General features: G+C 56.0%; 5 protein-coding genes across 5 annotated transcripts; 2 read left to right on the forward strand and 3 right to left on the reverse strand.

Annotated features, from left to right (window-relative positions):
- Positions 1–391: 391 nt before the first annotated feature.
- BBK36DRAFT_1139641 (hypothetical protein) lies at positions 392–1,240 on the forward strand (the record flags this gene model as incomplete). The annotated part of the gene is made up of 1 exon (XM_024893325.1): positions 392–1,240. The coding sequence occupies one exon, from the start codon at positions 392–394 to the stop codon at positions 1,238–1,240; it is 849 nt and encodes a 282-aa protein (XP_024751457.1).
- A 249-nt stretch (positions 1,241–1,489) lies between these two features.
- On the reverse strand, positions 1,490–3,587 carry BBK36DRAFT_1167410 (multicopper oxidase; the record flags this gene model as incomplete). Its single annotated transcript, XM_024895042.1, has 3 exons — positions 1,490–2,234; positions 2,306–3,083; positions 3,209–3,587. The coding sequence occupies 3 exons, from the start codon at positions 3,585–3,587 to the stop codon at positions 1,490–1,492; spliced, it is 1,902 nt and encodes a 633-aa protein (XP_024751458.1).
- Positions 3,588–5,347: 1,760 nt separating this feature from the next.
- On the forward strand, positions 5,348–7,319 carry BBK36DRAFT_50202 (phospholipase C; the record flags this gene model as incomplete). Its single annotated transcript, XM_024898173.1, has 3 exons — positions 5,348–5,417; positions 5,478–5,842; positions 5,913–7,319. 3 exons carry the CDS (start codon positions 5,348–5,350, stop codon positions 7,317–7,319), a joined length of 1,842 nt encoding a protein of 613 aa, XP_024751459.1.
- A 370-nt stretch (positions 7,320–7,689) lies between these two features.
- Positions 7,690–9,041, reverse strand: BBK36DRAFT_1194993 (chondroitin AC/alginate lyase; the record flags this gene model as incomplete). Its single annotated transcript, XM_024896875.1, has 2 exons — positions 7,690–8,748; positions 8,827–9,041. 2 exons carry the CDS (start codon positions 9,039–9,041, stop codon positions 7,695–7,697), a joined length of 1,269 nt encoding a protein of 422 aa, XP_024751460.1. The 3' UTR covers positions 7,690–7,694.
- A 327-nt stretch (positions 9,042–9,368) lies between these two features.
- On the reverse strand, positions 9,369–11,546 carry BBK36DRAFT_1134843 (hypothetical protein). Its single transcript, XM_024892437.1, has 4 exons — positions 11,526–11,546; positions 9,685–11,451; positions 9,560–9,614; positions 9,369–9,447 (listed from the first exon to the last, which is right to left on the reverse strand). The coding sequence occupies exon 2, from the start codon at positions 11,389–11,391 to the stop codon at positions 9,688–9,690; it is 1,704 nt and encodes a 567-aa protein (XP_024751461.1). The 5' UTR covers positions 11,392–11,451; positions 11,526–11,546; the 3' UTR covers positions 9,369–9,447; positions 9,560–9,614; positions 9,685–9,687.
- Between the last annotated feature and the right edge of the window lie 1,376 nt (positions 11,547–12,922).

The raw sequence follows: 12,922 nt of genomic DNA on the forward strand, positions 1-12,922 counted from the left end.
GCCCACGTTTTACCCGCCAACGGCCCCATCGGGAAAGGCTGCATGTGGGCTGTTTCGGCTAGCCCAGACTGGCCTAGCCCGCCCGTTCGCCTACGGATTCCCCTGACCACCAAATTTCCCCCAGATTTGGTGCATCGCGATTGTCGAACGGGTTTTATGTTTTTTTTTCCCTCTTGCATGCACACTCGTACAGACGCGCGGAATTGACGCTGTTCCAGCATCAAGCGCCACGTCCTTCGCCCTCGCCGCCACGGCGCCCAATGCCGCCTGCCACTCCTTCTTGTTCCCATTGATCGCTCATTGAATCGCTGGCCCCGGTCTGGCCTGTGATGAGTCAGTCTCCATTCCTTATGACGAAGCTCTCGTGATGCGCCCCAACCTCCACTCTCTCATGGCAACGCCTGTGGCGTTTCTGCCCCTGCTGGCAACTGCAGCTGTTGCCGCTTCACTCCCTCGCGGCGACAGCTCTTCTTCTTCTTCATCTTCAACAACCGTCTGGGCGACGCCCCACGACAGCTACTCGTCGTCCATCGGCGTGCTGGGCTGCAAGGTCAACACCAACCGAGTCGCCTACTGGCCCGACTCCGTCGACTGCAACAACATCTGCGTGTCTCTCCAGTACCAGGATCGCCAGGTCTATCTGCTCCGCGTGGACCAGTCCCAGGGCGCCCACGACGTCAGCTACGATGCCTGGAACTATCTTTACACGGGCTACTCCGCCACCGACAAGCCCTTTGCGGGAGGACCCGTCGAGATGACGACGCAAAACGTCGATGCGTCCAAGTGCGCGAGCCTGCTCCACACAAAGGGCAGCAAGCTCCCTCTCAGCGCGGCAAACAGCATGAACTTCCTGGCCAGCTGTCTCGAGCAGGAGAACTCGTGGGTTGCGAACAACTATGTCCTGTACAACATCCTCGACTCGATATGCACCCTTGGACAAAACCAAGTTTGCACCCTGGACTGGCCCAACGCCAACCAGCCGTCCTGTCCGGGCACCCTTGGCGTGCCCGATCCCCTCAAGTCGCAGCCCGTATACAACATTCAGTATCCGTCCGGCGACAAAGTGCTCGCTGGAGCGCCACCAACAGTGCCCACTGGGGTCCCGGTCCCGGCACCGACGCCGACTGGTGATGGCGGCGACGAGGAGAACGATGCGCGGAGCCTGATGGATCCGGGTTCTCTATTCCGGATCACAATCCTTTCCTTACTCTTCTCAATATTTTCTTTGATGCTGTGGTAAACGTTACGAAAAGTTCCCCGTCGAGGGATGTTTACGTCTTAGATATGATGTTTATTCTTGGTCAATTATACCCCCATTGTTCATCTTCAGTGTACATTTTTACAAGACTTCTTGGGCCGCTATGGTTCATCAATATTTATTCAGTTTTTTTGGTTCCTATTTACATCCTTTTTCCAATGCAATGCATAATGATTTCTGTCGTGGTATCATGTTGTTGTTTTCTTGGTCTCTGGGTATCTTGGTTTTCGCTTATTCCGACACTTTGCACAATCGTGCTGCTGACTCGTCTAATCCATATATATGCTCTTCATCTTCCGGTACTCCGACCTGCAAGCCGGCCGCCATGCCTGTTTCCAGGTGTACCATCATATGGCAGTGTAGCATCCACATTCCGGGGTTGTCGGCGACAAAGGAGAGCACCACATGGCCTTTCCTCGGCACGCTGACGGTGTCTTTCCGGAGAGGCTTCTCCCGCTTCCACTGGCCTTGGGATTTACTTTCTGGTGTTTCGTAAGGATTATAGCTCCCAAGCTTGGCGTTGTCGGCCCGGAAAGAGGACAGGACGTGGAATGAATATCCGTGGAGGTGGAATGGATGAGAGCCATCGTCCAGGTTGTTAATCACCAGCTTGACCTTTGTGGGCTTTGACCCGCTGCCGATAAAGGGGACAAGCTGGTTGTCATCCCAGGATGACCGGTTCAGCGACAGCAGCGGCAGCGACTGGGGTTGCCAAGCCGTGTGGTTGACGAAGCCCATTGGCTTGTTTCCATGCACCGCAAGCTTCTGAGTCGAGACGTAGAGCAGAATAGTCTGTTCTTCTTCCGCCGTGACAATGGGAGATGGCTTCTCGGTGGCTGAAAGGGACGCCAGATCAAGATGACTGCCGCTGAATTTCAAGGGGGGTGCCTGGTCCCTATCATGAGCTGTGACTGTTTTCGGTAGAGCTGGGAAGGTATGGTTGGGGTTCAACGCCGGGTTTCCGAAGCGAAGATTTCTACAGCTGGTTAGACGATTGTTTCCTATTATCCTTTTGGAATTGGAAGAGATATGGTGGGGATAACTCACTCATGATCTAGGTATACGTTGAACCACGGCTCCGCCGCCTGGTCGGTCTTCCACTTGAGCAGCATATCAACCCTCTCGCCGGGATAGAGAGTGCCGATGGAATCAGCCGGCTTCGAATCCACCTTGCACCCTCCATCGACGTGTGTTGGCTCAAGGGAAGCGCCGTCAACACCGACAGTGAAGCCCGCGACGGTGCCTGTGTTGACCACTCTCAGCAGCGTCTCCCCCGTGGCCTTCTTGATCAGAGGCGGGAAGTCGCTCAGGCTTGTTGCCTTACACTTGACAGGCCGAGCCGCCACTGCCATGGAGCAGTCATATCGACCACGGCCGTTGATGACGATGGAGTCTGGCACAGGCTCATTGCCTGCGCTCGCCGGGCTGCTGTACCATTCAAGGACACCACTCTGCCGGCGATGGAACCAGTCACCGATGAGGAGCAGTGCTTCGTCCCGCGTAGCCTCGTTGTCGTTTCGATGCCTCGGCTCGTGGATCACCAGCCCGCCAAAGAGGCCGTCCGCCCTCTGCAGCTGGGAGTGGCCGTGCCACCAGAACGTGCCGTGCTCGTCATCGCGGATGCGAAAGTCATAGATAAACGAGCCTCCGGCGGGGATGGGACACTGAGTGAAGCCGACGGCTCCGTCCATGGCGTTGAATCCCTGCATGCGGAGGCCATGCCAGTGCAGCGAAACGCCGTCGGCCTTCTCCTTAAGGTCATTGTGGACACGGACTTGGATGCGGTCTCCGGATCGGCCCTCGATAACTGGGCCAGGGAACTGTCCTGCTCAGAAGCGTCAGCAAGCCGTACCAGCCAATCGAACGAACCACGCCCTCAGACTGTGACCCCTTGATCGGGGATGGCAGTCCTCGGTGGTTCAGTGCTGCATGAATTGAATTCGCACGCACCGTTGACCAGATACACCTGCTTCTCCACTCCATCAGGGGCTCTTGTGCCCAGGGTGATGTGCCAGTCAAATGTCAGCGTCGTAGGGTCTCTTGTCGAGTGCTCGGATGGGTGAAGAGGAATAGCCAGCTGGCTGTCGTCGAACGGGGCACCGGAAGTGTGGCGGTTCAGGGCGAACAGCAGCACGAGCAGCGAGCCCAGGATGAGTGCGATGACAAGACCGGCAATGCGGAAGACTGTGAAGTTGGGTTTTCGACGGGCCGCGGGTTCTGCATTTGTCTCTGCTTCTCGTGCCTCGTCGATGCTTGGTTGGGTCGCCGACTCATCGCTACCGGCATCCACTTCATCAAGCAGGCGATGGTCCTCGAGCTCGTCCCTCATTTTTTTGCTTTCTTTTCTTTGACGTTTCAGCTAGAAGGTGTCCTGATGAGAATGTCTCTCAACAAACTCATCCAGACAGAAACTCATCCAAAGACAAGGACAACAAAGGTCAGGAATCCAGAGAACAAGAAGAAAAGGTAGGACTAAGGTACTCGCACACGTCATGACATCGAGGCAAAAGTGCAGAGGAAATCAAGACCAAAGGCGGTGATCGGAGCAAGGCAAGACAATGCCAAGACCTCTCGCAACATCGGTATAAAGACGCGCGGAGCATTCGTCACCACTCTGTCGGCATCGACTGCCGGGCCACTCGCCGCACGTGGGGATTTCGTCGTTTGATTTGTTGAATGTCCGGGTTTGTGGCGGGCCCCGCAGGGAGGAGAGGCCAAGATGCTGTCGGGCTCTGGTCTAGTAGCACCGATGCGTAGCTTAGTATGGTATCGCTATCTGTCCGGTGGGAGTTTTGCTTGTTTTTTATGTTTTTATCAGATCATTCTCGGGAATGTGGGAGATTGGTGTTGAAGGGTTTGTCTAGTGTCCTGGGGGCTTACGTCTCACGGCAGGTTCCGTGTAAGTCAAGACATTCTCTCTTCTCCCCCTTTACCCCCCTCGCCTGCCAACACAGACTCAGACTTACCCTCATCTACTCATCCATCTTCAAGCCGTCCAAGTGAGGCCTTTCCTGCTCTTTACTGTCGCTTAATGCTCTCTCAGTCTCCACCTCCTCAACAACCATCATGCAGCTACTACTAATACTACTACTACGCTGTACCATGGTCTTCGTCCTGCGGAACCTCGCAAGTCCCCTGCACTAACTCCCCCATCCCTGCAGCGCCTTGCCGTCCAGCCAACCACGGCCGCCATCACGAGGGCCACCGTGCCGCCGCTATTGGCTTCTCGCAAAAGCACATGTCTTGATCGTCTGGCTGCGAATCTTGCATCTGTCCTTCCCCGATGGATCCAATCACATGTCACGAGCGCAACATTGGACCTGGATCTTTTTCTAGCGGCTTTGAAGTTTTCTTTTTCAGCCACATCTCATAGTAGTCAAAGACATTAGTACTGCTAAGAGGACAAAGAAGCGGGTGCTACACACCTTACCCTGCTAGCTAACCCCTATCCTCAACATTCTCCTCACTGCCTTGCAGCACAAATGATGACCACCGCCTCTGAGCCTCACTGATAGTGCAAGGAAACAGCCACCATACTGTTGATGAATAGCCACGATATAATCGCCCTATCAACCCCTATTCAAGCATGACAAGTGGCTTGTCCTGCTCCTCTTCCGGCAATACATACACCCTGACCAAATGTACTAGCTATCTGCCGATGTCAGCCCCCTTGGCTTAAAGTGGCATTACACACCGGAGCTCCAACTTCATGGCGATCTGCTGCTTTGACGGTGACCACCTACCTTCCGGTTTGGGTGTCGGTAAAAGACCAGATGGGAGATGCAACACCACAGGCGTTTACCCTTTAACCGCATAATGAACCGTGGGCTTCGGCACGGACGGCCGCCTTGTCGGGACGTCGATGTTACATTGCGATTGGCAACTGACGTCGAAGTGAGGGGACGGCTCTGATGATGTGCACTCGAGGCGGATTGTATAACAGTCGCGAAATGTCTGTCGTAGATCCATCTTCTGTGATGAAGCGGGGTGGAAGAGCTTCTCCTGGCAACTCAACTGTTTTCCTTCGTGATTGCCATCGTTAAGATGCCTCGCCTTGGGACTCTTGCGCCTGCGTCGGTGGCGATGTTGATGGCCGTCATTGGCCTTGCGCACGCCGGCAGCCTCAAGGACATTGACCATGTCGTCCTCTTCATGCAGGGTATGATACGCTCACCAAGATGAAGCGTGAATCGTCATGTGCTGACTCCAACAAACGTAGAAAACCGTGCCTTTGACCATTACTTTGGCACAATGGCCGGCGTCCGAGGCTTCGCAGACGCAAACCTCCAGATGAACAACGGCGTGCCGGTCTGGAAACAAGTGACGGACTCGCAATTGACCAACGACACCGACTACGTGACGCCCTTCTACATCAACTACCTCGGCGGCAACTGGACCAACGCAACGCAGTGCATGCTCACGGGGACCAACAGCTGGCAGGAGAACCACGCGGCGTGGAACAATGGCAGCAATGACCGCTGGGCCGTGGACAACAGCCCGTACAGCATCGGGTTCTACAAGCGGCAGGATATCCCGATCCAGTTTGCTCTGGCGGATAACTTTGTCGTTGTGGACATGTACCAGGTAATACGCCCATATCTCACGGCATATATCGAATGAGAGATGAAGCACAGGCTAATGGTATGATTACCAGGAAGCCATCGTCGCCGCCACCAATCCCAACAGAGTGACCTGGCTCTCCGGCAGCGTCAACGCCCCCGGTGGCCCTCAAACCCCGGACGAAGGCGGGAACCCGTACATCGACAACAACATCACGCCCGGGTGCGAGGCCGGCGGCTTCAACTGCTACCCGCTCAAGTGGAAGACGGTGGGCGAGCACTACGAGGACGCGGGCGTGACCTGGCAGGTCTTCCAGGACGCGGACAACTTTGACGACAACTCGTACGCCCGGTTCCAGCAGTTCCAGGAGGCCGAGCCGGGCTCCAGTCTCTACGAAAGGGGCATGAAGGGGCTCACACTTGACACGTTTTACGCAATGGCCGCCAACGGCACGCTCCCCGAGGTTTCTTACATCGTGGGCCCCATGGAGCTGAGCGAGCACCCTCCTTATTCTCCTCACGACGGCGCCTGGCTGCAGCACCAGGTCGCCCAGGCCGTCCTCACCTCGCCAAAGTACAACAAGACGGTCCTCATGATCTCGTACGACGAAACGGGCGGCTGGTTCGACCACGTCGATCCCTATCGCTCCCCCAAGGACACCGCCGGCGAATGGATCCAAGACCCGTACGGGCAAGTCGGATACACCTTTGTCGGCCCTGGCTTCAGGCTGCCGTTCTACATCATCTCGCCCTGGACGCGCAACGGCGGCGTGTATGCCGCTCACAGCGACCACAATTCGCAGATTATGTTTGTGGAGAAGTGGCAGGCCGCAAAGGGCCGCAAGGTCACGACGGAGGAGATGGTCCACTGGCGCCGCAGCCACATGTCCGACCTGACCGATGCCTTCGATTTCGACCACCCCGACTACTCCATCCCAGAGCTTCCCGAGCCGCAAACTCCGCATACGGACTCCAGTGGTGTGTACGACGGCTCGTCGTACTGCCAGTCCCTGTACTCGGAGGTCCAGCCCCCGGTTCCCTATACCGGCACTGGCGTGATCCCCGACTTGACAACACAAGTTGAGAAGGGGTTCAAGCCGCTTCGCGGGATGCTCACCGAAGGCCGCCACCTCGTTCTTGAAGCAAACGGCTTTGCACTGGCCCAAAAGACGACATTTTCAAGCGCTCTCGCTCTCGGCAGGGCGACTGAAGAGCACGACGCCGTTGCTCAGAGGTGGATTGCGCATGCGGTGACCATTGGAGGAGATGAGTTTACGCTTTCGGACGATAGCGGACGGAATTATATCTGTGAGAACGGGGTGCTCTGTGGGGATGCCGGGAAGGCGGTTGTGTTTACGGTGGGATACAAGGCTGGCAAGGGGTATTCGTTTCAAGTAAAGGGGACGGAGCGGTATCTGAGTGTTGGCGGGGGAGGGACGTCGAGTTATGCGTCTCTGGATGGGGGACTGGGATACTGGAAGGTGTATAGCGTGAGTTACTGACGAATATAGGTTCGCAGTTAGCTCGTGAGGCTGCTCACATCGAGAATACATCGCAGCAATGACATTAATAGATGATATAGCTTAGTCAGGAGAGAAATGGGATTAGTTAGTTTAATAGAACTTGCAGACTACCTAGGTAGGTGATACTTCCAAGGGTTGTCTCTTATATTGCAAAACGCTTCATATAATCGACGTTGTAAGCCTACATCTCCAGGCCAAGGATAACACCTTATAGTAGTGCCTAAATAGTAGCAACAGCCGTAGATAGCAAGTCTTAGTAGTGGAGAGTAACAGTATCAGGACAGAGTACTAGAGTCATGTAGCAGGATCATATCACGTCCCCACACCCATATCATCCCCCCTATTCCATCCCCCTCACCCAACCGTCGCAATACTATCCAACTGCTCCGGCGCCGGCCTCAACCCAAAGATATCCCCCCCCGGCGGCCCCTCCAACCCCTTCACCACCGCCCCCCTCGCAACCCCATCCCCCTCCTGCGCCGCCGCCCTCACATTATCCGTCGCCGCATACTGCGTGAACCCCAGCTCCGGAAACTTCCACGCCTGCGCTCCCCCCTCCGCCGCCGGCACGAGGAACTCCACCGCCTTGAACAGCGTCTGGCCCTCCGGCCCCTTGTACCGAAACAAATCAACGCCCACCTTTCTCGCAATCAGCGCCATCCTCAAGTGCGCCGTCAAATCAAAGTTCGAGTAGTGGAAGCTCCGCGTCCGGGCCAGCTCCTGCGGCTGGGAGCCGTTCTTCGTAATCTGGCTGTCGATGAAGCTCTTTGCAATGCTCGTCCTCTGCAAAGCTAGAGAATGGTTGCCCGTGAAGACGGCCAGGGCGGCGATCTGCATGTTGGCAAACGTCCCGTGGTTGTTCTGCGCAGAAGCTTCCTCGATGCCAAACGGCGAATCCGCAAGCCACGCCAGAAAGCGCTTGTTCCAGTCGACAAACTTGGCATTGTCCTGCTTCGTCCAGCCCGGTGCCGGCCCGGAGTTGAGTATCGACACGGCGTCAACGACGTTGGTGTATTCCTGGCTAAAGTCAATGATCCCAATCGACCTCCCCGTATTCGCACATGGGATAATCTGCGCATGCTCCAGATTCGGACTCATCGCCGTGTCCTCGTCCAGAAACCACGTCCTCAGGATGTCCGCCGCGTGCTGCGAATACTTCTTCTCGCCGGTGTAATACCACGCCAGCGAAAGCACATACGTCGAGTTGAACATTTTCCCCACCGAGACCCTGTCCTGATACTGATCGACCTCGGGGTTTCGCACGCCGTCCTTTTGTATGTACGGGCATCCGTCGGGCGTGTCCGGGTTGGGCCACCAGTATGGCGCTTGGGACGTGTAGTCGTGGATGGTGCCGTTGGGGGGAGGCTTTGCTTTGGCGGTGACGGTCCAGGGGCCTTGGTCCAGCCAGCTTTCGTTATATATATGTAAGTATATATCTGCGAAGCCACACAGATTGGGATTTGTATTTTTCTTTTCTTATATTTACCTGTCCGCCTGGGCTGTGAGGTGCTTCAACGCAGCCTTGAGCTCACGGTCGCCCAGAAAGAGCCGCGTCTTTGCATCGACGAGACGCCACCCGTCAATGACAACGGTATTGGGAATCTTTGAGGGCCAGAGCCAGTCCCCGAGGCCCAGGCCGGGCAAGGCATTGACGATGCCCGCCGCAGAGAGCAGGCCCAACGAAAGCGACGAGAAATGCATTCTTTCCAAGTCCACTCAGTCAGTCTGTAGAAAAGACCTGCTTCTGCTCGAATTAGGACTCAGGTAAATCAGGGAAGGATGGATAGCCATGTCCTGATTTATACACAAGGGGCGTCTTCCCCCCTCCCCGGACAATTTCCCCAGATTTCCCCAGATTTCCCTCCAACCCACGACCACATGCTTATCCCCCATTCGCTCCAATTGAGCAATAGGAAGATAATCCTGTGGTAGAGTTGCATCACGGCTGATGCCCGAGCCTCTCGGTCAATTCTTCCGATCAAAAGGATGTCGCCTGGCATAATATTCCACCAATCACGCATTTAGCCTCGTGTTGATCGGAGGCCATCCCTCCCCTGTTCCCCCCTTACAAACCCCAACTGCACGATGACAAGATGACAGACTGGAGCTCCATGAGGACTATTATCAAATGGAGAAAAAGACAAAGACTTGGTCGATACGGTGCTTTATCATTGGTCTCATTGAGTTGAAAAAGGTAGAGAAAGGTAAACCTGTAACCATACACACTAGGAAAATAAAGTCATGAATGCTACCAACTCCTCCAACTCGCCCTTTTGTTCCCCCCGCGCAATAGGAAAAAGAAATGGTGTACTCTCATTACTCCTCCAAAGATGTTCATCGAGCGCACTCAGTCCTTGACAACCTCGGCCAGCTCATCCGCCACGGCTCGCCCAGCTGTGCGACCCGAAAAGATGCAGCCTCCCAGAAAGGTGCCCTCGAGCGAGTTGTAGCCGTGGACGCCTCCGCCGCCGAATCCCGCCACTTCACCGGCGGCGTAGAGGCCCGGGAACGGCGTCATGTCTTTCCTCATCACGTTGCTGCTCAGGTTCGTCTCGAGGCCGCCGAGCGTCTTGCGGCTGAGCAGGTTCAGTCGGACGGCGATGAGGGGGCCGTGGGCAGGGTCCAGCAGCTTGTGAGGCGTCGCAACACGGCTGCGCTTATCTATCCAGTACGACCTCGCATTGTGGATGAGCATGGCCTGGGCGTCCTTGGAGTAGGCATTGTTGAACTGGTCGTCGCGAGCGTCGACAACCTCCTTGATCTTGTCGTAGTCGAGGATCGGGCCGTTGCGCTCCTTGGCCAGCTCGTTCATGCCCGCCACCAGCTCCTTGAGGGTGTCTCGAACGACGAAATCTTTTCCGTTTTCTTGGAACAGCTGCACGTTGACCGTTCCCTTACTGGAAAACCATCTGTTCTTGAGCAGCTCCCAGATGCTCTTGCTGGTCAAGTCGGGGTTCTGCTCGGAGCCGGAAAGGGCAAACTCTCGCGCAATGATGCTCTGGTCGAGGATGAACCAGCTGTAGTCGTAGCCCGTCGCGCAGATGGCCTTGAGCGTGCCGAGCGTGTCCGATCCCGGGAACAGATACGGCGGGAAACGCTTGCCAGAGGCATCCAGCCACAGCGACGACGGGGCGGGCAGGATGCGGATGCCGTGGTTGGGCCAGATGGAGTCCCAGTTCTGCAGGCCCTCGGTGTAGTGCCACATCCTGTCGCGGTTGACGAGGTTGGCGCCGGCGTTCTCGGTGATCTGGAGCATGCGGCCGTCGACGTGGGCGGGCACACCGGTGACGAAGAAGTCGGGCACCTTTGGTCCCAGGCGGTCGACCGGCCAGTTCCTCTTGATGGCCTCGATGTTGCCGCCGATGCCGCCCGAGGTGACGATGACGGCGGCGCCGCTCAGCTCGAACGAGTCGACGACGGTGCGCGACGTCTGGACGCCCCGGGGCGAGTCGTCGGCCTCGAGCACGCTGCCCCTGACGCCGACGGCCCTGCCGGTGCCGTCCACGACGAGCTCGTCGACCTGGTGCCGGAACCGGAACGTCACGAGCCCGTCGTCGGCCGCCCTGCGCACCGGATCGGCAAAGATGCGCACCACCTCGGGCCCGGCGCCCCAGGCAATGTGGAAGCGCGGCACCGAGTTGCCGTGGCCGTCGGCCCGGCCGTCGCCGCGCTCGGCCCAGCCGACGTTGAAGAGGAAGCCCAGCCCCAGCGCCCGCACGTAGTCCTCGAACTCGTCCGTGGCGAAGTCGACAAAGGCCCGCGCCCACTGCCGCGGCCAGTAGTCCTCGTCGCGGTCGAACTGCGCCGACCCCAGCCAGTCGCGCATCGCCAGCTCGCGCGAGTCCTTGATGCCCATCCGGCGCTGGCTGTACGAGTTGACGAGGAACAGGCCGCCCAGCGACCAGAAGGCCTGCCCGCCCAGGCTGTTTTCGTTCTCCTGGTCGACAATGACCGTCGGCACCTTGCGCTTGGCCAGCTCGTGAGCTGCCACCAGCCCGGCCAGGCCGCCGCCGACGATGATGACGGGCTTCTGCTCCTCTTCCGAGCCCATTGTGTTTGTTTGGCTGTGGGATAAACGATTGACTGACTATGACTGACTATGTATATATATCGGAAGAGAGAGGGAGGGCACTCGAGGAGAGCAGAAGGAAGAAGGATCTGAAGAAGCAGAAGAGACAGAGCCAGATACAGGTGAGGGGTTGATGATGAGGTGACGAGAGGGACGGACAGATGACGATGAGCCGATGACGAGAAGAGCACAGAACTGAACACACACACACACAGAGGAGAAATAGAATAGGAAAAATCAAAAACAAAACAAAAGGCCCAGCTACGTGTACTCTCCTCGCATGCGGGAATATTTTTTTTTTTTTACAAGTATGTGTTTATCCGCCCTCGAGGCTGCTTTATCTTGCATAAGCAAACGGGACGGCACACATCGATTGTTGGGAGACTCTCGCCTGTTATCGGGTGATGCGACTGCCACGGCACAGGTGGCTGCGGCCTCGAGCTCTCCAGCTACCAACAGTCAAGTACAAGTGCACTACATTTGATGTATTGTGGCCACCTACTACTATAAGGTAGATTAAAGGCATCCAATTACTACTACAATCAACGGACCAGCAATCACAACTCACTATAAGAGAAACCGCCACAGGGGGGCCGTCCGTCACCTCACCGAACCATTTCGTCTCCTCTCTCAACCATCACAAAGTCCTGTGTAAAATGACAGCCCAATCATCAGCCCCAATTGACCCGTATGGCCATCCATTCAACGCTCTTGATCATACACTAAAAAAAGAACACAAGCCATGCCCAGAGTTTCTCGCTCCGATCGGGTTTTGATTCCCTCCATCATCCATCATGGTCCATGTTAAATCCCCGCAATCTTCCCCCGCCAACCTGTCCGGACCCAACATCACATAGCCCATACGTTATGCCATCCCGTCACTATCTCCTTCTTCATCATCCATCAACAGCCATCCGACCCCTCACCGATCGACTCTTTCATCCATCCCGTTCATAAACATCCCAGACAAGGCTACCAATATATCGCTACACACGTCGTCTAACCCCTGACCCTAACCCTGCACCCTCTCCAGCATCGATATCGATGTCAACATCTCCTCACTCAAATCCTCGTCAAAAGCTAATATAGCACTCAAAATAGCCCCAAATCCCCCCAACTCGCACGAAGAGCCGAGGCATCTCAGCCTCTTCCTCCTCTTCCCTCCCTCCCTCCCCCTGCAAACAAAATCATCAATACAAAATGCCTCTCGTCCTACCGTCTGACGTATCGTGACGGTCCAGTTCTCTTTCACATGCAAAAAAACCACCCCGCTCTCGTCTGCTCCTCATTGGGCCACTTGGGCTGAGGTGACCATCGTGCCACTTTGGGCAGTATATGACGACTTTGTGCTCTGGCTAATGTGTTGCAAAAACATCATCTTGCTTCTTCATGACTTGTTCAACTTCTTGTCTTTTCACGGCCATGCTGCTGAATGAAAGGTCATGCATGGCTTTTGAATATTTGATCATACAATTACATGAATCAATCAACATGAGAGACCAGCTAAACAGTA

Source organism: Trichoderma citrinoviride, assembly GCF_003025115.1.
Source record: "Trichoderma citrinoviride strain TUCIM 6016 unplaced genomic scaffold BBK36scaffold_4, whole genome shotgun sequence".
Classification (NCBI taxonomy): domain Eukaryota; kingdom Fungi; phylum Ascomycota; class Sordariomycetes; order Hypocreales; family Hypocreaceae; genus Trichoderma; species Trichoderma citrinoviride.

Bases quoted from the DNA above. Each gene is read 5' to 3' on its own strand.
- BBK36DRAFT_1134843 (XM_024892437.1), bottom strand. From the start codon at position 11,391: ATGGGCTCGGAAGAGGAGCAGAAGCCCGTCATCATCGTCGGCGGCGGC.